Source organism: Mus caroli, unplaced genomic scaffold (assembly GCF_978045245.1).
Source record: "Mus caroli unplaced genomic scaffold, Mus_caroli_1 scaffold_18, whole genome shotgun sequence".
Classification (NCBI taxonomy): Eukaryota; Metazoa; Chordata; class Mammalia; order Rodentia; family Muridae; genus Mus; species Mus caroli.
In genome coordinates this window covers 72,809,193-72,830,245 of record NW_028227273.1, presented here as the reverse complement: position 1 = coordinate 72,830,245, position 21,053 = coordinate 72,809,193, and the positions used below count along the sequence as shown (strand labels likewise).

General features: G+C 39.2%; 1 protein-coding gene and 1 long non-coding RNA gene across 2 annotated transcripts; both read left to right on the top strand.

The window, feature by feature from the left end:
* The first annotated feature begins 12,963 nt into the window (after window positions 1-12,963).
* LOC147000495 (uncharacterized) lies at window positions 12,964-20,133 on the top strand. The gene is made up of 2 exons (XR_015045918.1): window positions 12,964-13,163; window positions 18,073-20,133. It is a non-coding gene; the product is annotated as an uncharacterized LOC147000495 (long non-coding RNA).
* Window positions 15,097-17,726, top strand: LOC110288460 (vomeronasal type-1 receptor 4-like). The gene has a single exon (XM_021154804.2). It carries the CDS (start codon window positions 16,219-16,221, stop codon window positions 17,221-17,223), a length of 1,005 nt encoding a protein of 334 aa, XP_021010463.1. The 5' UTR covers window positions 15,097-16,218; the 3' UTR covers window positions 17,224-17,726.
* Window positions 20,134-21,053: the final 920 nt, after the last annotated feature.

The window sequence follows — 21,053 nt, the reverse complement described above, 5'->3', positions numbered from 1 at the left end:
CAACCTTGAGATTCCATCTTATACCAATCAGAATGGCTAAAAAGTCAAATGACAGCACAGAATGGTGAGGATGTGGAGATTGCAGAAGATTCCTCGATTGCTGGTAGGATGGCAAACTGGTACAATTACTCTTGAAATCAATCTGACAGTTCCTCAGAAAATTGGAAATAGTTCTACCTGAAGACACAGCTTGATCCTTTCTTTGCATGTAATCCACCATACTACAAGGGCACTTGCTACACTGAGTTCACAGCACCGTTATCCATAATAGCCAGAAGCTGGAAGAAACAAGATGTCCCTTAACCAAAATATTGATATGTTGTCAATTTACACAGTGGAATATTATCAAACTATTTTAAATGAGGACATCATGGATTTTGCAGGAAAATGGATAAATTTAGAAAATTTTATCCTGAGCAAGGTAAACCAGATGCAAAAGGATATGCATGATACATATTCATTGATCAGTGGATATTACCCAAAAAGAATATAATTAATACTCATGAAACAAACCCAGAAACATTGTGAAGTTAAAGAACAGGAAAGTCCCAGTGAAGATACATGAATTCCAACTTGAAGTGAGGCAAATCCAATGAAACACCTTGGGTGAGGCAAGGCTAGGGAATGTTGGGGTGATAAGGCAAGGGGAAAAACACAAGATAGTCCCATAGGGCCAAGATAGTGAATGGAATTATGCAGTTGCCAGGGGTCTGGGATGGGATATTCCTTAAAACGTCCCAGAGACTAGGTATGAGTTGACCTTAGCAGAAATGGTGGCCAGTGGAGATTTGAAGCCTGAATGTACCATGTCTATTAGTTAAGACAAACCCACAATGGAGAGATTGAACACCAACACCCGTATAAAACGTTTGGCCCAAAATTGATCCTGTCTAAAATTAATGCAAGGACCAAATGGACCCAAAACTGAAAAAAATGGCTGAGTAATTACCAGCCCATTTTAGATCCATTCCATGGGCAGGTACTAATCCCTCACACTATTACTGATGCTAGCATGACTATCCTCTGAGAGGCTCTACTAAGCAGATGACTGAGACAGATGCAGATACTCACAGCCAAGCCTTGGTGGAGGTTAGCAACACCTATAGAAGAATTAAGGGGCGAACTGAAGGGGATGCTATCCCATAATGAAGTCAACAGTGTCTACTAACCTGGACCCCGGGGAGCTCTCAGAGTCTGAACTAGGAACCAAGGAGCATACACAGGCTGTTCTGAATATTGAGGCACATATGTAACACAGGGCTGCCTCCTCTGGCCACAGTGGGTAAGGCAATACCTACAGGGGTGGGGGAGGGGCACACTCTTAGAGGCAAAGTGTATGGTCAAAGGGGAAGAACTTGGCAAATGGGAACAGAAATTGGTGCCAACATTTGGGATGTTAATAAATAAAATATTTATTTCTTAAAAAAAGAGATCCAAAATGGCAAGTCATAGATCTCTCTCACTCATTCTACATCCTCAGCCTCCTGATTTATAAACCTGTGGTTAAGAACTTGGCAATCCTGCCGATGGTAGGAGGGCCATTAGACTATTAAAACACTGTGGGTCAAAGATCTAATGACTCTATTTTATTTTGTTTCTAAATTTAGTTTTCCAGGTGTACACAAACAGATATTTGGCCACTGGTACACACTTACCCACATAAACACAGCCATTCTGGTCTCCTGTAAGATTTATATGATCACTACCCATAAAATGGCTTTATACGTAGTTCTAAAGATCTAAATCATTAAAACACCGATGTAGGTGTAAGTCTGAGAGCTCAGCAGGTAAAGGTGATTGATCCCAAGCCTGATGACTTTAATCCCCAAGACCTGATTTTCATAGTTTGTCCTCTGATTTCAAGCATCTTATGACTCTTCTTCATGGTGGATGGTAAATCCTTGAACTGGATTTTCTTTTTGTGTTTCTTCACAACAACCAAAAACAAAATATGAGAAAACTCCAACCAAGTGCTTTTTTAAAAATTAGATATTTTCTTTATTTACATTTCAAATGTTATCACGATTCCTAGTTTCCTTGCCAAAAATCACCTATCCTCTCCCCTGCCCCTTCTCCCCAATCCATCCACTATTTCCTCCTGGTCCTGGTGTTCCCCAGTACCAGGTCATAGAACCTTCACAAGACCAAGGACCTCTCCTCCCATTGATGGCCAACTTGCCATCCTCTCCTACATATGCAGCTAGAGACATGGGTCCCGAGTCCCACCATGTGATTTCTTTCATTCATTGGTGGTTTAGTCCCAGGGAGCTCTGGGAGTCCCAATGAAGGAGCTTGAGAAAATCTTAAATGTTCAATGTTTAGGAGATGCAATTTGTCTTTAAGTCCATCAATTATTTTTGGATTTCACGGATTTCTGGGATTGATCCAATTTATTGTCCTTGACATTTTAGAGGAAGATTCCTTTATTAGTTTCCCACTAATGATGTTCTCCTTTAAGCTTTCTCTACTTACTGAGATGTTTCCTTATTCTTTCCAAAAATACCAACTGTATGTGCAGCATGTATACATCCAATATCACATGGGATATTACACCCTAACAGAAACATGACAACTTTGACTGCACCAATCTTACACACATAACTTAGAGACACATATGCAATCGCCCTTTGTATCATTCAACTGCTCCTTCCTAGCTTGTCTTTGATTCTGTTTGTCCCTGTCATGAGGTCAATTTTACTGTATGACAATTTTCCTGAGAGTCCATGTACACATAGCTGCTCCCCACATATATAAACTTTGATGAAAAAGGATGAAAAGGAAAAAGAAAAAGAAAAGAATTTTTCTAACCTAGGTCTACCCTTGAAAACTACAAAAATAAGCTTATGTAGAAAAGATGAGTTTTCCTATGGTTGTGAATATATTTACAAGGAGGTGTAAAAGGATAACTGACCATTGAACAAAACAATCATGAAGTCCAGGTAGGGGTAAGGGGTTAAATGGCAAGGAAGGATGACTAAGACCTCCACAGCATATAATCACATTAGGGCCTATTATAACATACTCTATGACTTTTGACAGAATTAACTGTATCATAGCTGAAATTCCAAATGAGATACAGGCCTTATGTTCAGTTTTTTAGAAAATAGTGGGTTATTCCCTAATAGTCAGGACAATGCTGTACCAGTCGTCACCTGTTTCCTGGTGGGTCAGCCCTGTACAATGCAGAAGCCAGTACTATGCTAACCTGTTGTATTTTTACCCAGGAATCCTTTGATTAGGATGTTTAATGAACAGTTTATGTTAATTTATGTACTGCATCATTACTCCATGGTCTTCACAGCAATAGACTCTCACCAACTAGTTATGATGGGCATGCAAAATAGAAACAAACTCCTGTGGTTCCAAGTAACTCACAGTCCACTCAGACCAATAACTCACAGGGAAAAGAATTGTCTGAAAGAAAGATTTTATTTAAAAATTTCCAATAAATAAATTTCAATCAATAACTCATATCTCTGGTTGAAAAATTGTTCATCCATTCAGGGTAGCACTCATCAGAACCCTATTTGGTTCAGTTCTGTTAGAAATGCCAAAAAAAATGATAAACTTATTTTCTCACAAAATATCAAATACAAATTAGCTCCTTCTTTAAAAAGTAAGCAAGAAAAAATACATACATGAATTAAATAAATAAATAAATAAATAAATAATAGCAAGAAAACTAGGAATATTACGTTTATTCATTAAACATTACTGTTACTTGGTTTTTATTATGTATTGTTTTGTAGATTTATTTTTTAATATTTTTTTATATTCGGTTTACATACACATCACAGATCACTCTCCCTCCTCTATTCCTAGTCCCATACTTAAAAATGCATACCCATGGGTCGAAACCACTGTCTCCTGCTTGAGATAAGTTTTGATCCAGAGCTCCGCCATTAAACTATCTCATGTTTTTACATCAATATGGTTGTCTGTTCGCGATTCTTGGGTGCATGCCGAATCGGGAATTGAGTGAGGGTTTCCCCACTAGGTTCTTTCCTTTGGAGGTCCCACCGAGATCTGTGTTACACCCAGGAAAACGAAAGACCCCTTGGAGGTACATTTGTTTGTGTGCATCTTACATGTTGTCTGTTGTCTAAGTGTGGCACTGCTGAATTTGTGTCTTGGTTTTTCAGTTCTGAGATTGTGAATTTGTGTCTTGGTTTGTGAATTTGTGTCTTGGTTTTACAGTTCTGAGATCGTGGTTTCAAGTCCCACCTTGTGCCTTGGTTTTACGGTTCTGAGATCATGGGTTCAAGTCCCACCTTGTGCCTTGGTTTTATGGTTCTGATATCGTGGGTTCACGTCCCACCTTGTGCCTTGGTCTTACGTTTCTGAGATCGTGGGTTCGAGTCCCACCTTGTGTCTTGGTTTTACAATTCTGAGATCGTGGGTTCAAGGAACGAGTGTGCTTAGATACTGGTGGGGTATTTGTTTGTTTGTTTGTTTGTTTGTTTGTTTGTTTGTTTGTTTGTTTTTCTCTGTTACTGTCTTGTTCTGTTGTGGTTTTCGTCATGAGACAGACTGTGTGTGTGTCAACCCTTTGTTTCTGACTGTGGACTTGGACTGACATTAGGACAGAATTTGTCAGTGATAGTTAAGAAAAACAACTCGGCGCATATGCCTGGCCACACACAGCCACAGGGCTGGACTGAGAACTTCTGGCTTCAGCGGCAGCATGCTGGCCGAGGCAAGGCGCCATGTGAGAAACCGTGGCCCAGGGGGGAACACCAATGTGGAGGTTTCCCCGGGATGCCCACCCCACAACCACCACATATTTCACCGCCTCTGGGAAGGGCAAGAAAAGAAAGAGGGGCGAGGCCCATGGGGCCCTGCACTGGCCCTGCCTGGCTTCCTAGAGTGGCCATGATGCCTGCTGGGGAGGGGCTGACTAGAGTCCCGCCTCCTCTGCCTTCACCCCCTCCCTCCCAGAGTTGGCCCGGTGCAGCCAGCTGTGAGAGCTGCCTTCCCTTCCCTGCCCCACATGTTTTCTCTTCTAGGGTGGCCCCACCCTAAGCTGCTAACCAGCGAGGGAGACATCTGCCCACTTACAACTTCTGTCCCAGGTAAGGGGCACCTACGAGTCTAATCACCAGGCTCTGACAAAAGTGTATAGAGGTCTGGAAAAAGGTGAGCTTAGACTGTAAGGAAGAGCAAAGCTTCAGCAGACTCAGGAGAGATAGATGACAGTGAAAATAGAGATGAAAGAGATTAGAGAGGTCTGAGATGAGAGAGATACCCCGAATGAGAAATATTTACAGTAGAACCAGTAAGAGGCAGAGAAGGCGTATTATGAGAGGAGGGAGAGAGAGAGAGAGAGAGAAAGAGAGAGAGAGAGAGAGAGAGAGAGAGAGAGAGAGAGAGAGAGAGAGAGAGAGAGAGAGGCAGAAAAAAGAAAAAACAGGAGGGATCATAGACAAGAGAGAATCTTGGCCGCAGTGGTAGGAGAGAAAGAAAAAGACAGGACCTAGAAACCTGGGCAACAGAAGCTAAAAGGGCTTAGCTGTGTTAGACTGAAGTTACTTATTTGAGATACACCCTTTGAGACGGGAAGCAGTGGCTAAAAGAAGCCAGAAAAAGACTGTAATTGCACCAAGGCATGTAAGAGAATTCTTGAATACCGCTGGTATTTACAGACTCTAGATACCTGGGTTGGCGACCTTAGCTGCCTGTTGTACCCCCTAACCAAGGAAGGGGAAGTGTTTGTGTGGACCCCAGATCACCAGAAAGCCTTTAGAGAAATGAAAAAGGCCCTACTGATGGCCAGCCTTTGCCTGACCTAACCAAGCCTTTCACTCTTTATGTGGAAGAGAGATCAGGGGTTGCCAGAGGAGTCCTTACTCAGACTTTGGGACTTTGAAAAAGGCCAGTGGCTTACCTATCCAAGAAGTCAGACCCTGTTGCCAGCGGGTGGTTTCTTGCCTGAAAGCTATTGCTGCCATAGCTCTGCTTGTCAAGGATGCTAATAAGCTCACTCTGGGACAGCAAATAACTGTAGTGGCACCCCACACTCTTGAAAGCATTATCCAAAAGCCCCCTGACTGATAGGTGATGACCAATGCTTCTGTGACACATCAGAGCTTTTTGTTTACTGAACAAGTGACCTTCGCTCCACCTGCTGTCCTCAATCTCGATACCCTACTGCCCAAGACTTCACCTACTCATCACTGCGCTGACGTTCTGGCGGAAGAAACTGGTACTCAAAATGATCTGAAGGATCAGATCAGCCTTGGCCTGAGAGTTCGAGCTGGTACACGGATGGCAGTAGCCCCTCGGTTGAAGGACTGAGACAGCCAATGTGATGGCCAAGAAGATCCTAGAAGAAATCTTCCCAAGGTTTGGGATACCCAAGGTAATCAGGTCCAATAATGGACCTGACTTTGTTGCCCAGATAAATCAGGGACTGGCCAAGATATTGGGGTTTGATTAGAAGTTACATTGTGCATACAGGCTCCAAAGCTCAGGGCAGATAAAAAAGATGAATAGAATTCTAAAAGAAACTTTGACAAAATTAACCAAAGAGACTGGTGCAGACTTGGTGCTCCTTCCCCACACCCTATTTAGAACTGAAAATACTCCCTCTTGATTCAGTCTTACTCTTTTTAAGATCCTTTATGGGGCTCCCATGTCCATCACTGTCTTAAATGATGTGTTTAAACCTACATGTTGTTGTAATAATAATATGTATGCTAAGTTAAAAGGCTTGCAGGTGGTGCAGAAAAAAGTCTGGTCACAATTGGCTACAGCGAATGAGCTGGGTACCACAAAAGACATCTCACCAGTTCCAGCCAGAGATCTGATCCATGTACACCTACATCATGCCCAGACCCTCAAGCCTCAGTAGAAGGGTCACTGTCTAGTTCTTTTTACTACCCCTTCTTATTCTGTTGATTTCTATTCTCCACATAGAGATATAGACTTCTAAAATTCTAAGATTAGAATTACTTAGTAGAAGAAGAGTGAAATGAAAGAAAATAAAACTTGAGACCCGTGATTCATGTAATGTATATCATTTAGCCCAAAGAGTTGTTTGTGAGCTTTGAAACCTGGGGTTGAGAACATAGCAGAACAGGCCAGGACATGCCTGGGTAGGCCCGTACTTAAGACATTCTTGAGGCTGCTTAGCCATAAAGATAAAGAGAATGACATGCCTCCCAATCTCCCACCCTTCTGACAGTCTGCTGATGTTTAAATGGACCAATCATGTGAAAACACTCCAATTCCTCCCCCAGTCCCAGCCCCTTTTCTATAAAAACCCCTAGCTTGCAAGCCTCGTGGTCAAAACCACTGTCTCCTGTGTGAATACATTTCGACCTGGAGCTCCGCCATTAAACAGTCTAAACCACTATCTCCTGCATGAGATAAGTTTCAATCCGGAGCTCTGACATTAAACTAACTTGTGTTTTAAAAAAAATGCATACTCACATTGCCCCTCTCCTTCTCTTCAGAGAAAGGAATCCCCATTGGGTACCACTTCACCCTGGGGTATATAGGGCCAGAGAGGCAAGACACAACCTTCCCACTGAGGACCAACAATGAAGTCCAGGTAGGTGTAAGGGGCCCAATGGCAAAGAAGAAAGTCTAAGACATCCACAACATCACTTGTTCTGGGACCCACATGAAGACCAAGCTTCATAGTTGTACCAAATATGTAGGGGGGGGGGGTCTAGCTCCAACAAGTTCCATTATTTAGATTTATGAATTTTATAGTGCTCCTTCAGAGTATCAAACATGTGTTTTCCATTGAATTTCTTTTTTATTATTTGTTTATTTATGTAGTTATTTGTTAGTTTGTTTGTTTGTTTTTACAATTCGGTTTTAAATTTCCTCCTAGTCTGCACTTCAACTTTTCCAAATTCCATACCACCTCCCTGTTTCTCTTCTCCAGGAGGATGTGCCTAGCCCCAATCCCCACCCCAGCTTACTTCTAAATTCCCTGGGGCATCCAGTCTCTTGAGGGTTAGATGCATCTTCACTGACTAAAACCAGACCCAGCAGTCCTCTGCTGTATAAGTGTTGGGGGCCTCATATCAGCTGCTGTATGCTGCCTGGTTGGTGTCCATTGCTTGAGAGATCTCCAGGGTCCAGGATAACTGAGACTGCTGGTCTTTCTACAGGATTTGTTTCCTCCTCAGCTTCTTCCAGCTTATCCCAAAATGTCTCACAATAACTTAAAGTCTCTCAAGAAAGAAACTGAAGATCTCAGAAAATGGAGAGATCATGCATGCTCATGGATCGGCAGAATTAATACAGTAAAACTGGCCATTCTTCCAAAGTCAATCTACAAGTTCAATGCAATCCCCATAAAAGTCCCAACAAAATTCTTCAAAGACATGGAAAGAGCAATTCTCAAATTCATCGGGAAAGGCAAACAACAACAACAACAAAACCACAGAATGGTGAAAAATGGTCTTAACAATGGAAGAACAGCTAGGGGAATCACCATCCACCCCTGACTTCAATCTTTACTACAGAGCAATTGTTCTTTTTTAAATGCATGGAATAGGTACAGAGACAGACATGTTGATCAATGGAATAGAAATGAAGGCCCAGAAATAATACTACACACAGATACTTGGTCTTTGACAAAGAAGCTGAACATATACAATGGAAAAGAGAAAGCATCTTTTTTTTTTAACCTTTGTAATGATGTTTATTTACTTTTCTAGATGGACTCATTTACAAATTCAATTATGCAAAGAAACATACCAGCAACCTCATTCAAAGAATTAGATTCTTTTATTAGTAAAGACAACAGTGATCAAAATTATGACTTATAGAATGGATCCCAAGATTATTTTTTCCAAATGTTATTAGGTATTTGTTTCATTTACATTTCAAATGTTATCCCAAATGTTCCCTATGCACTTGCCCCCCACACACACACTCCCATACACACCTACTCCCACTTCATGGCACTGGTGTTCCCTTGTACCTAGACATATAAAGTTTACAAGACGAAGGGGCCTCTTGATCCAATGATGGATGACTAGGCCATCTTCTGCTACATATGCATCTAGAGACAGGAGCTCTGGGGGTACTGCGTAGTTCATATTGTTGTTCCACCTATAGGGTTGCAGATCCCTTTAGCTCCTTAGGTACATTCTCTAACTCATCCATTGGGGGCCTTGTGTTCCATCCAATAGCTGACTGTGAGCATCCACTTATGTGTTTGCTAGGCCCCGGCATAGCCTCACAAGAGACAGCTATATCAGGGTACTTTCAGCAAAATCTTGCTGATATATGCAATAGTGTCTGTGTTTGGAAGCTGATTATTGGATGGATCCCCAGGTGCAGCAGTCTCTAGATGATCCACCCTTTTGTCTCAGCTCCAAATTTTGACTCTGTAATTCCTTCCATGAGTGTTTTGTTCCCAATTCTATGAAGAGGCAAAGTGTCCACACTTTGGTCTTCATTCTTCTTGAGTTTCATGTGTTTCGAAAATTTTATCTTATATCTTGGGTATTCTAAGTATCTGGGCTAAAATCCACTTATCAGTGAGTATAGATCACGTGAGTTCTTTTGTGATTGGGTTACCTCACTCAGGAAGATACCCTCCAGATCCATCCATTTACCTAGGAATTTCATAAATTCATTGTTTTTAATAGCTGAGTAGTACTCCATTGTGTAGATGTACCACATTTTCTGTATCCAGTCATCTGTGGAAGGACATCTGGGTTCTTTCCAGCTTCTGGCTATTATAAATAAGGCTGCTATGAATATAGTTGAGCATGGGTCCTTATTACCAGCTGGAATATCTTCTGGATATATGCCCAGGAGAGGTATTGTGGGATCCTCCAGTAGTCCTAAGTACAATTTTCTGAGGAACCACGAGACTGATTTCTATAGTGGTTGTACAAGCTTGCAATCCCACCAAAAATTGAGGAGTGTTCCCCTTTCACAACATCCTCACCAGCATCTACTGTCACCTGAATTTTTGAACTTAGCCATTCTGCCTGGTTTGAGGTGGAATCTCAGGATTGTTTTGGTTTGCATTTCCCTGATGATTAAGGATACTGAACATCTTTTCAGGTGCTTCTCAGCCATTCAGTATTTCTCAGGTGAGAAATCTTTGTTTACCTCTGAGCCCCATTTTTTAATGGGGTTATTTCATTTTCTGGAGTCCACCTTCTTGAGTTCTTTTTATATATATATATATTGGATATTAGTCCCCTAACTGATTTAGGATTAGTAAAGTTCCTTTCCGAATCTGTTGGTGGCCTTTTTGTCTTATTGATAGTGTCTTTTGCCTTACATAAGCTTTGCAATTTTATCAGGTCCCATTTGTCTATTCTTGATCTTACAGCACAAACCATTGCTATTCTATTCAGGAATTTTTCCCCTGTGCCCCTATCTTCAAGACTTTTTCACACTTTCTCCTCTATTAGTTTCAGTGTCTCTGGTTTTATGTGGAGTTCCTTGATCCACTTAGACTTGACTTTAGTACTAGGAGGTAAGAAAAGATCAATTCATATGCTTCTACATGATAACTGCCAGTTGTGCCAGCACCATTTGTTGAAAATGCTGTCTTTTTTTCCACTGGATGATTTTAGCTACCTTCTCAAAGATCAAGTGACCATTGGTGTGTGAATTCATTTCTGGGTCTTAAATTTTATTCTTCAGTAAAGGGTGCTGGAATAATTGCCTCCCTGTATATAGAAAAATAAAAATACAATAATAGTTGTCACTTTGCACAAAGGTAAAATCCAGGTGGATCAAGGACCTCAACAGAAAACCAGATCCACTGAAACTATTAGAAGAAAAAGTGGTAAAGTGCCGTGAACTCATTGGCACAGGGGAAAATTTCCTAAACAGAACTCCAATGGCTCAAGCTCTAAAATCAAGAATTGATAAATGGGACCTCACAAAATGGGAAAGCTTCTGTAAGTGAAAGATCATAGTCAGTAAGACAAATCAGCAATGCGCAGGTTGGGAAAAAGTCTTCACTAACATCACATCTGATAATGGGCTAACATTCAAAATATATAGAGAACTCAAGAAGTTAAATACCCCCCAAAAAACCTCAATCTAAAAATGGAGTATAAAACTAAACAGAGAATTCAAAACGGAAGAATCTCAAATAACTGAGAAGCACCTAGTGAAATGTTAAAAGTTCTTAGTGGTCAGAGAAATGTATTTCAAAACAGCCCTGATATTACAACTTAAACCAATCAGAATGACTAAGAACAAAATCCCAGGTGACAAAACCTGTTGATTGTTGAGGATGCAGAGAAAGAGGAACACTCTTCCATTGCTAGTGGGACTACAAATGGAATTTCTATCAAATATAATGATACCCACTAAAATAAGGAAGGTAAAGTAAGATTTGTGTGCAGAACATCTCACACAACCATCAGCTTCACTGCACACATATAGCACAATTATAGCATCAGAGGGGCGATATTATCTCTTCAATTATTTTTTTTAAGATTTATTTATTATTACATCTAAGTACACTATGGCTGTCTTCAGATGCACCAGAAGAGGGCGTCAGATCTCATGGTTGTGAACCACCATGTGGTTGCTGGTATTTGAACTCAGGACCTTTGGAAGAGTAGTCGGTGCTTTTAACCACTGAGACATCTCTAACACTCTCTTCAATTCTAAAGGTGAGATCCCTTGGCCTCTAGAAAACAGAGCTGATAACAACCTCTTTTTTTTTTAATTAGATATTTTTTTATTTACATTTCAAGTGTTATTCCATTTCCTAGTTTCTCCTCTGAAAATCCCCTATCCCCATGCTCTCCAACCCACCCATTCCCATTCATACTCCTGGCATACCCCTATAATGAGGCATAGAACCTTGACAGGACCAAGGGCCTCTCCTCCCATTTATGACCTACTAGGCCATCCTCTGCTACATATACAGCTAGAGTCACAAGTTCAACCATGTGCTTTCTTTGATTGGTGGTATAGTTCCAAGGAGCTCTGGGGGTTACTGGTATGATGTTCCTCCTATAGGACTTCAGACCCCTTTAGCTCCCTGGGGAATTTCTCTAGTTCTTTATTGGGAACCTTTTGCTTTGTCCAATGGATGGCTGTGAGTATCCGCTTCTGTATTTAGCAGGCACTGGCAGGACCTCCCAGGAGACAGCATTATCAGGCTCCTGTCAGCAGGCTCCTGTTGGCATCTGCATGCTATCTGGGTTTGGTGGTTGTATATGGAATGGATCCCCAAGTGGGGCAGTCTCTGGATGGACATTTCATCCAGTTCTGCTCCGAACTTTGTCTCTGTAACTCCTTCCATGGGTATTTTTTTCCCCTTTCTAAAGAGGATTCTGAGCTTCCAGGCTAATAACCACTTATCAGTGAGTGCATATCATGTGTCTGCTTTTGTGACTGGGTTACCTCACTCAAGATGATATACTCCAGATCCATCCATTTATCTAAGAATTTAATAAAATCAATTATTTTTATAGCTGCTAGTACTCCATTATGTAAATGCACTACATTTTCTGTATCCATTTCTTTGTTGAGGTGCATCTGGTTTGTTTCCAGCTTCTGGCTATTATAAATAAGGGTGCTATTACCATAGTGGATCATGTGTCCTTATTACATGGTGCAGCATCTTCTGGGTATATGCCCAGGAGTGGTATTGCTGGATCTTCCAGGAGAACTATATCTAATTTTCTGAGGAACTGCCAAACTGATTTCCAGAGCGGTTGTACCAGCTTGCTGTCCCACAAGCAATGGAGGAGTGTTTCTCTTTCTGCACATCCTCAACAGCATCTGCTGTCACCTGAGTTTTTGAACTTAGCAATTCTGACTGATGTGAGGTGGAATCTCAGGGTTGTTTGATAACAACCTCTTTTAACTTTAAAATACTCCCTTAAGAGCTAATAGGAAGATTTGTAGTTCATTATTGAACTACATCATTGAACTATTAACAGGGGAGAAAAGTTCAGAGCTTATTTACTGCCTGGTCAAGTCTACTTAGAATATCTATTGCTACAACAAGTGAAATAGTAATTGTAAGTCTAAGGGGAGATGAGATCACAGAATCACATATCCATATTCAGACCCCGGTACCTCCCTTAAAAGGACACTTTGAGTTTTGTGTCAAGGGCACTAATATCAGCATCCCAGGAAGAAAAATGGTGCAGAAAGTGGAACAGACTGCAACCTGAGAGCAGAGAAGATTAAATAGTCCAGTCTTGGTAAGTAATCATAAGAGACATTCAGACATGGTATAGAAACTCGATGAAAAGAAAAGTTACATAGAACCCAGAGAAATTCCTCAGGAAGGGAATCAGATAGAAATGAATGCTGGGGTCCTGCAAGCACTGCATTCCACTTCTAACTTAGCCCATTCCTCACTGTCAGTGCCATCTGTGCTGTCACACTGGTTACAAATCTAATGCTTATGAGCTCTTGCAATATCTGTCTGAAAGATATCAGAGTTTCCCTTACGAAATATTTCACTAGGACATATTTGTGGTAAGTTTATAACTGAGTTTTAGTTTTATTTGTGCTGTTATGTACAGTGGTGAATCTGGACAATTCTGAATTAGATCAAAAGCTCTGGATGCATGATTTATAATCAGGGCATTTATGGCAGATATTCTTTTATTATGCAAGTGGATGTATAGATCTTATTATTAAATATTTGGAAATAATTATTATAAACAAAAAGAGACTAAAAACTAAGTTCTCCTGACAGTAAAGTGACAGCTTTAATTGCCTATGATTCCATGCAACATGCATAGTACATTTTCAGGACTTCTACATGTACATGTACTATTACTTCAGGTTTGAAGGAATGAGTGAACTATGTTCCAGAAACCAATCATTTCTACTGGGAATTCCACATAAATGATGGCCTCATTTCATCAAAACATTTCCTCTGACTCAGAGTGAGAATGTGATTAATGAAAATAGGTTTGAAACCAGTTTGAAAGTACAAAAAATGCTTTAATATTAAATAATTCACCTGGAAGAATCATTTTTAATGGCCTCGGAATGCAATAAAAACATTCACTGTGGAGAATCCAGATGAATTAGAACTTTATTGGCCACATGTATGACCTGTCGGTTATCAGTTCAGGTTCTAAGTGGAGCTCTGGGTCACTTGTCAAGGGTTTCCTAGTTGCTTTACTTGAAAGCATTAGGATTTGTCTAGGAATATGTACAAGGCATGTAAATGAGCAAGGAAAGATTCATGGGAAAGTTTGAAGAGAGGACACTGAAGCAGGAAATGATATAGTTATGTTTCAACCTCAAAGATTAAAAGTAAAGAAGATCTGCTTTGTGATGGTTTGCATAGAGGAAGAGGGATCAGTCAAAGTCAGCCTGTAGAAGGCTATGCACTCAGGCACTGGGGACTTCCCCTCTCTCTTTTCCACACAAGACTGTGTGACAAATGACAGCCATGTGACTATCTGGTATTTTCCTAAGTTGGTCTAAACTTGCCATGTTCCTCCCGCCAGACATTTTCTCCACAGTTAGTCCAGTGCCAGATACAGAGTACTGTATCATTATAAATATTGATATTTGTGTATCAATATTTATAAAGACTTAATAAAATGCTAGTTAGAAATCTCTATGGTTCATTCTTAGAATAGGGAACAAAATACCCATGGAAGGAGTAACGGAGACAAAGTTCAGAGCTGAGATGGAAAGAAGGCCCATAGAGATTGCCCTACCCAGGAATCCATCCCATAAACAACCACCAAACCCAGACACTATTGCACATGCCAGCAAGATTTTGCTGACAGGACCTTGATATAGCTGTCTCTTGTGAGGCTATGCCAGTTCCTAGAAAATCAGAAGTACTTGCTCACAGTCATCTATTGGACGGAATACAGGGCCTGCAATGAAAGAGCTAGAGAAAGTACCAAAGGACATAAAGGGGTCTGCAACCCTATAGGAGGAACAACAATATGAACTAACCATTACCCCCCCCCACCAAGCTTGTGTCTCTAGTTGCATATGTAGCAGAGCATGGCCTAATAGGCCATCAATGGGAGGAGAGGCTCTTGATCTTGCGAAGATTATATGCCCAAGTACAGGGCAATGCCAGAGCCAGGAAGCAGGAGTAGATGGGTTGGAGAGCAGGGAGCAGGGGAGGTGGGGTATAGGGGACTTTTGAAATGTAAATGAAGAAAATATCTAATAAACATTTTTAAAAATTGTTTTGAAGGAAAAAGAAATTTAGAAGGTAGATCTTAGAGAGCAACCCAGTGATTCCTAGATGTAAGCCTTTGAATATAATGTGTTAAAATATTTAATTAAGAGAACTAAAACATTTAACTTATTTAAATTTAACAAAAAAAGAAATCTCTATGGTTAACATATGTAACCAGTGTACAGCGTGGTCCCCTTGTGGGACCACTAACAGCAGGAGCAGGGGCTATCTCTGACTCTGTTGCCTGCTTTTGGCAACAGAACCCTTTCCCCTAACTGGAGTTTGTCTAGCCTTAATAGAAGAAGTTGTGACAAGAAATTAAATTTTATATATAAAAAATGAATAAATTCCAGAATTATTTTCTATGTATGTAGCAAGGGCCTTTTAACTTTTACAAAACTTTTATAAAAGGGCCTTTATAATTTTTATTTCTTTCAGATTTCAACTATTAGAATTAAATATTTTTACAGGTATTTGAAAACAGTGCCATCAAATATCGCACTACTTATAATTTATACAGGAAATTGAAAGTAGAAAAACTGACCACACAGATGAGTCCTACAGGATATTGTTTTCTACTATAAACTTCCCTCTGACCGTAAAATATTTTAAACATTAATGTCATTTGACATAGTAATCTTTTTCCTCCAGTGTTAATGTTTGTAACTATCCCTTGACACAATTCATGTTGGAATTATAGCCTGAATTTATAAAACTCAACTCTTATGTCCTTAATCATACATCACTTCTTTTGGTGATACAAAAATAATATGGGTTGTTCCCTTATTATTAATTTTGTAGTCATATTACTATATTTTACATGGATTTGTGTTTAACTCCCAGAGTTAAATGTAAGCCATATGACTATTGTCTAGTTGTGAGGATGAAATCATTGCTTTCTTTCAAACATGAGTCACCCCTAACAAATATTGTTGTGCTTCTCCTGTTAATGAGACAGTGCTGGTTTTTTACACTTTTCACAAAGTATGAACTTAGAGATATCTGATTGCTTTGTGCCCCAATACAATAACTTTTATGTGTAAAAAGTATGCAAAAGTGGTAGATGTCCTACATGTTGAATATATCATATGGATTCATTTAGGATAGAGAATGGTGACTGTGTCTCCACCTTCACCTTGCCATTCAATATCCTCAGTTTGAGAACAAGAACTGACAGCATGGAAGCCAGTGAGTTGTCTATAAGAATGGTATTCATCTTTCTGACTACAATTGGAATTCTAGGAAATTTCACTCTTCTATACCACTATATATATTTTTACCTAACAAGGTACAGGTTAAGGTCTACAGACTGGATTCTAATTCACTTGATTGTAGCCAATATCTTAACTGTACTGGGTAAAGGAGTGCCCCAGACAATATCCTCATTTGGGTTTACAGATTTTCTCAATGATATTGGATGCAAATTGGTTTCTTCTTTACACAGAGTAGGAAGGGGTGCAAGTATTGGCAGCACCTCACTTCTTAGTGTATTTCAGGCCATCGTCATCAGCCCCAGGAACTCCAGGGATTCAGAACTTAAAGTAAGAACACACAAGTGCATTTGTTGTTCAGTGTACCTCAACTGGTTGATTTATTTATTTATAAACAGTGTTAACCTTGTGTATTTGAGGGCAAGAAATGGCAATGAAAGCACAACAAACCTGAAGTCTTTCTTTTTCTGTTATTCTGTCCGTCATGATCCAACCAGTGACATCCTTTATGCCACATTACTGTCAAGTCCTGAAGTGATTTTGTTGGGGCTCATGCTATGGGCCAGTGGCTCCATGGTTCTCACACTGTACAGGCACAAGCAGATGATGCAATACATATCCAGGACCAGTCTTTCTTCTAGATCCTCCCCTGCGTCCAGAGCCACTAAAACCATCCTTCTCTTGGTCTGTACTTTTGTCTCCTTTTACACAATTTCTTCTGCTTGTCATTCCTTCGTGACTCTCCTTTATAATCCCAGCTGGTCTCTGGTGAATATGACTGCAATGTCCTCTCTGCTTTTCCCCACTGTTTGTCCCTTTCTTCTCATGAGCCAAGGCTCTCGGATTTCCAGTTACTTGAAAAGGAATATACATTTCCCCTAAGGCGCTGACCAGATAGGATTTGAGAGATTCTGGACAGATTTCATAGTTATTCAGTCATTCTGACAGAACTGTGAGCATAATTGCAGTAATACCATGGCATGGTGGAGGTAAGCATGATATCACTATGCATGCAGATGAATGTGTTCACAGAGAGAGAGAGAGAGAGAGAGAGAGAGAGAGAGAGAGAGAGAGAGAGAGAAATGCAATTTGTCATACCTTGTGTGAGCAAGTGTAACTCAAATTAGGAAGACCAATGAAAAACTAGGTATATTTTAGGTTTCATGCCCATTATGCCCTTTGTGTTGTGCTGTTTGGTTTTTTTGTGTGACACACCGAGAAATAAGCAACATAACCATTTAGTGGGAATCTATGCTTATATTTTGTTTCCTTGCATTGTTGCATTATATGTCCTACAACTTTTTTAAAATGGAATTTAAAATTACACCCTGCATTACTGTTCCCCTTGTGAATGTGTGACATTGTTTCTTCCTTCCTTTGTTATACTCATACTTTAAATGCAGATATATATGTATAACACATTTCAATATACAAGAGGCCCACTCATGGCTCCAATAATTTTTCTACATGGGATATAGATCTGCATATGTTTTCCAAATAGAATGTAAAATAATGAGGCCCAAACTTGCCTCTGGATTCCCTCCTGTATCAAATAAAAACATGGAGGTAAGTTTGACCTTAATGTTCAGATCATTTTAAACGATTTCACTTTCCAAATAAAATAATTTCAGTGTATAATTTATATTTGAATTTACAATTTCTCATGCTTCATATAATGTATTTCTATATTCTACATATTGCTGATGGAATTCTTCTCTATGCTTATGAAAGAATCAACATGGACACTGATCTCTTCAGTGCTGGGAAGATGGATCAGCAGTTAGGAATGTGAACTCCTCTCATAGAGCCAAGAGTTGAAGTGCAAACACCTCCACACATTAGCTAACCTCTGCATATAACTCTAGATTCCAGGGTGCCATGTCCTCTTCTGGAATCCCCAGGCACTGAACACATTAGTACAAAGTTCTTCGCTTTCTTAATCAACATGCTCTGTGATATGGGAACTTTCTCAGCATCCACCCGGAAACCATATATTGAACACTTGGTGCCATCTGGCATGTTATTCTGAAGAAAACATTACATGTACCAGTTCTATCTAACTACATGTCTTTCCATGTGAGATCTCATGAACCATGTTCCCACTAACTTTGATCACATCTGCTCTGCTCTCCTCACTGTACCTATGCAGATTTATCAACATACTCCCACAACTTCAAATCTATGAGATAATTTATTTTACTTTCTTTGGGAATTACTCAGGCTTATGCAGTATTTTCTGGAGGGAAAGGTTGATAAAATTAATATGTGTATTATTCAGTATAAAGCACCAGAGATGGGAAGTGACATATGGGTTTTCAAATATGTTTTAGTAATAGCTAAATAAACACTTTCTATATATAAATGAATATGAATACATTTTGGTTCACACATATAGTAATAATTTTCCCAATGGTTCTGTTAGTGTCTATTCAGTAGATATTCTTTTCTTTAAAAAAAAAAATCTATCATTCATACGTTTTATTTTTTCTTAGTACATTCATGTTATAATACCTCTGCCATGTTTTTCTACAGTTTCTTCAAAACAATTAACAGAGAGAGAACGAGAATTCTGATTTCCCAAAGAAAAAGCACTTAATTGGTTTTATAATACAAATTTGTAAACCTTGAAATTACCTACACACTGGTAAAACAAAATTGGCTTACTAGGTTTTATTTTTATAATTTTATGCAAATGTATGTGGAAATAATGTAATAATAATGAAATGAGATCATGATTTTGAGATGGACTGAGTCAGTGGGACATTGAATGGATTGAAGGGAGAAAAAAGAGAGATATACTTATATTCTAATTAAAATATAAATATCATCTTATACATAAATGGCAGAATAGTGTTCACAGTCAGTACACTGAATCTGTCAGTAGCAATTTAATCCTTTCTTTAAAAGAAATTTTACAGTTCAATATATTACAAAAGAGTAGTTTTGATCTTGGTACTGAAACTTTTCCTTGACTCTCTCAAGTTGTCAACCCTCACACTCTAAGATATGTTTCTACTCTCCTGCTATTTCTATAACTTATTGCCTCACATTCACGACATAGCCCATAACACTGAAGATTAATCATAGGATCGAAAGTCTCAACTAAGAGAGCAACTTGACAAGAGTGTGCAGTCAAAAATAGCAGTGATCTGTCATCCACTAAACATGAGCATTCCCAAAATCTGATGCAATGATTCTGGTGGTGTAGAGTGCATGGAAAACATGGTAGCTTTCATTAAAGCCCTGTATTGCATGTACGAATTCCATATGTAATGTTTGAAACAACTATGTCAATCTATATTCCAATGAAAATTTATATCATGTCCCTACATTCATATATTTCTAAGTCCCTCATACCCAAGTCATAAAAGTATGATGAGATATATGAAATCTATATGTAATTGCAAGAGACTTAAATGCTAATTGATGTTTCTGTTGTAGATGTCTTAACAGAGACACGGGAAACCCATGACTACAAATTGTGCTACACATTTGAAAATTCTTCCCTCTACTTCTCCCATAGTTAAAGGACTAACATGACCTATATCCTTATGATCATCCAGTAATTTTCCAATGACTTGTTCATATTTGAGCAACTTAAGTAGTGTATTGAAGTCATTAAAGATGTGGAAATGTTATGGAAGAACAGTGGGAAAAATTATGAAAGAATAACACTAATATCAGGATAATAATAGTAATAGTAATAATAGTAATAGTAATAATAATAATAGTAATAATAAAAAATACCTCAGCAGTCTATTTACAGAATTAAAGTGTTTGCAGTGAAAACTAGAGAGCACCAAAGAAAGATACTGTCTGCTCTAATACATGTCCCTGATCCTCTTTTTTTACTCTCATGAATAATCTATGCCAGTTCATGTTGATCAGATTGGCAATCACCTGTGAGATGTTTCCAATAGTAATTGTCTAACTGTTCATGTGTTATGAATCAAGATCGTCCAACCAGAATGTTTTCTCAACAAGGACTGTGCACAATCCTTTTTACCAACATATAAATTGAAAGCTTCTGAACAATATGTACTTCTGTATTCAATCAACCCTAGCAAATAACAAATAAATGGAAAACTGTCTTGTGTCATGAAAAGATGGTTTTTATAGAGAAACTTTGTATCATCAGTGGTTTTGAACACATAAGTCTGGAAATGCACATGATTATCCCAGAGACTAGACAATCAACCAAGGAATTTATCTAGAGGGATCTTTGGCTACAAATACATATGTAGCAGAAGATGTCTTTGCATGACAGCAATGGGAGGGGAAGGGAGGCCCTTGGTCCTATGGAAGTTTGAGGCTCCAGAGTAGGGGATTCTTGAGCGTTGGGTGGGAGAATGTGGGTGGGTGGAGGACCACTCTTATACAGACAAAAGGAAAGGGGAATGGCAGAGTTAGGATGGAGGGTGGCTGAAGCATAACCAGGAAGTTGGATATCATTTGAGATAAAATGGAATGATTAATAATAATAATAATAATAAGTGAAAAAGGAAAATAATAAAGAATGCAAAAAAGATAAGAGAGTGATTAATGAAAAATCTTCTGTAAGATAATAGATATGATCAACAGGACAATATATCAGCTTAGATAGTGGTAAACTATCCTCACCCTCCATATATCTCACAGAGGGCTAATATCCAAAATATATAAAGAACTCATGAACTTAGATTTAAAACAAACAAAAAAACAAAAAATCAAAC

Excerpts from the sequence above, each read along its gene's own strand:
- LOC110288460 (XM_021154804.2), top strand. The coding sequence starts at position 16,219 with ATGGATTCATTTAGGATAGAGAATGGTGACTGTGTCTCCACCTTCACC.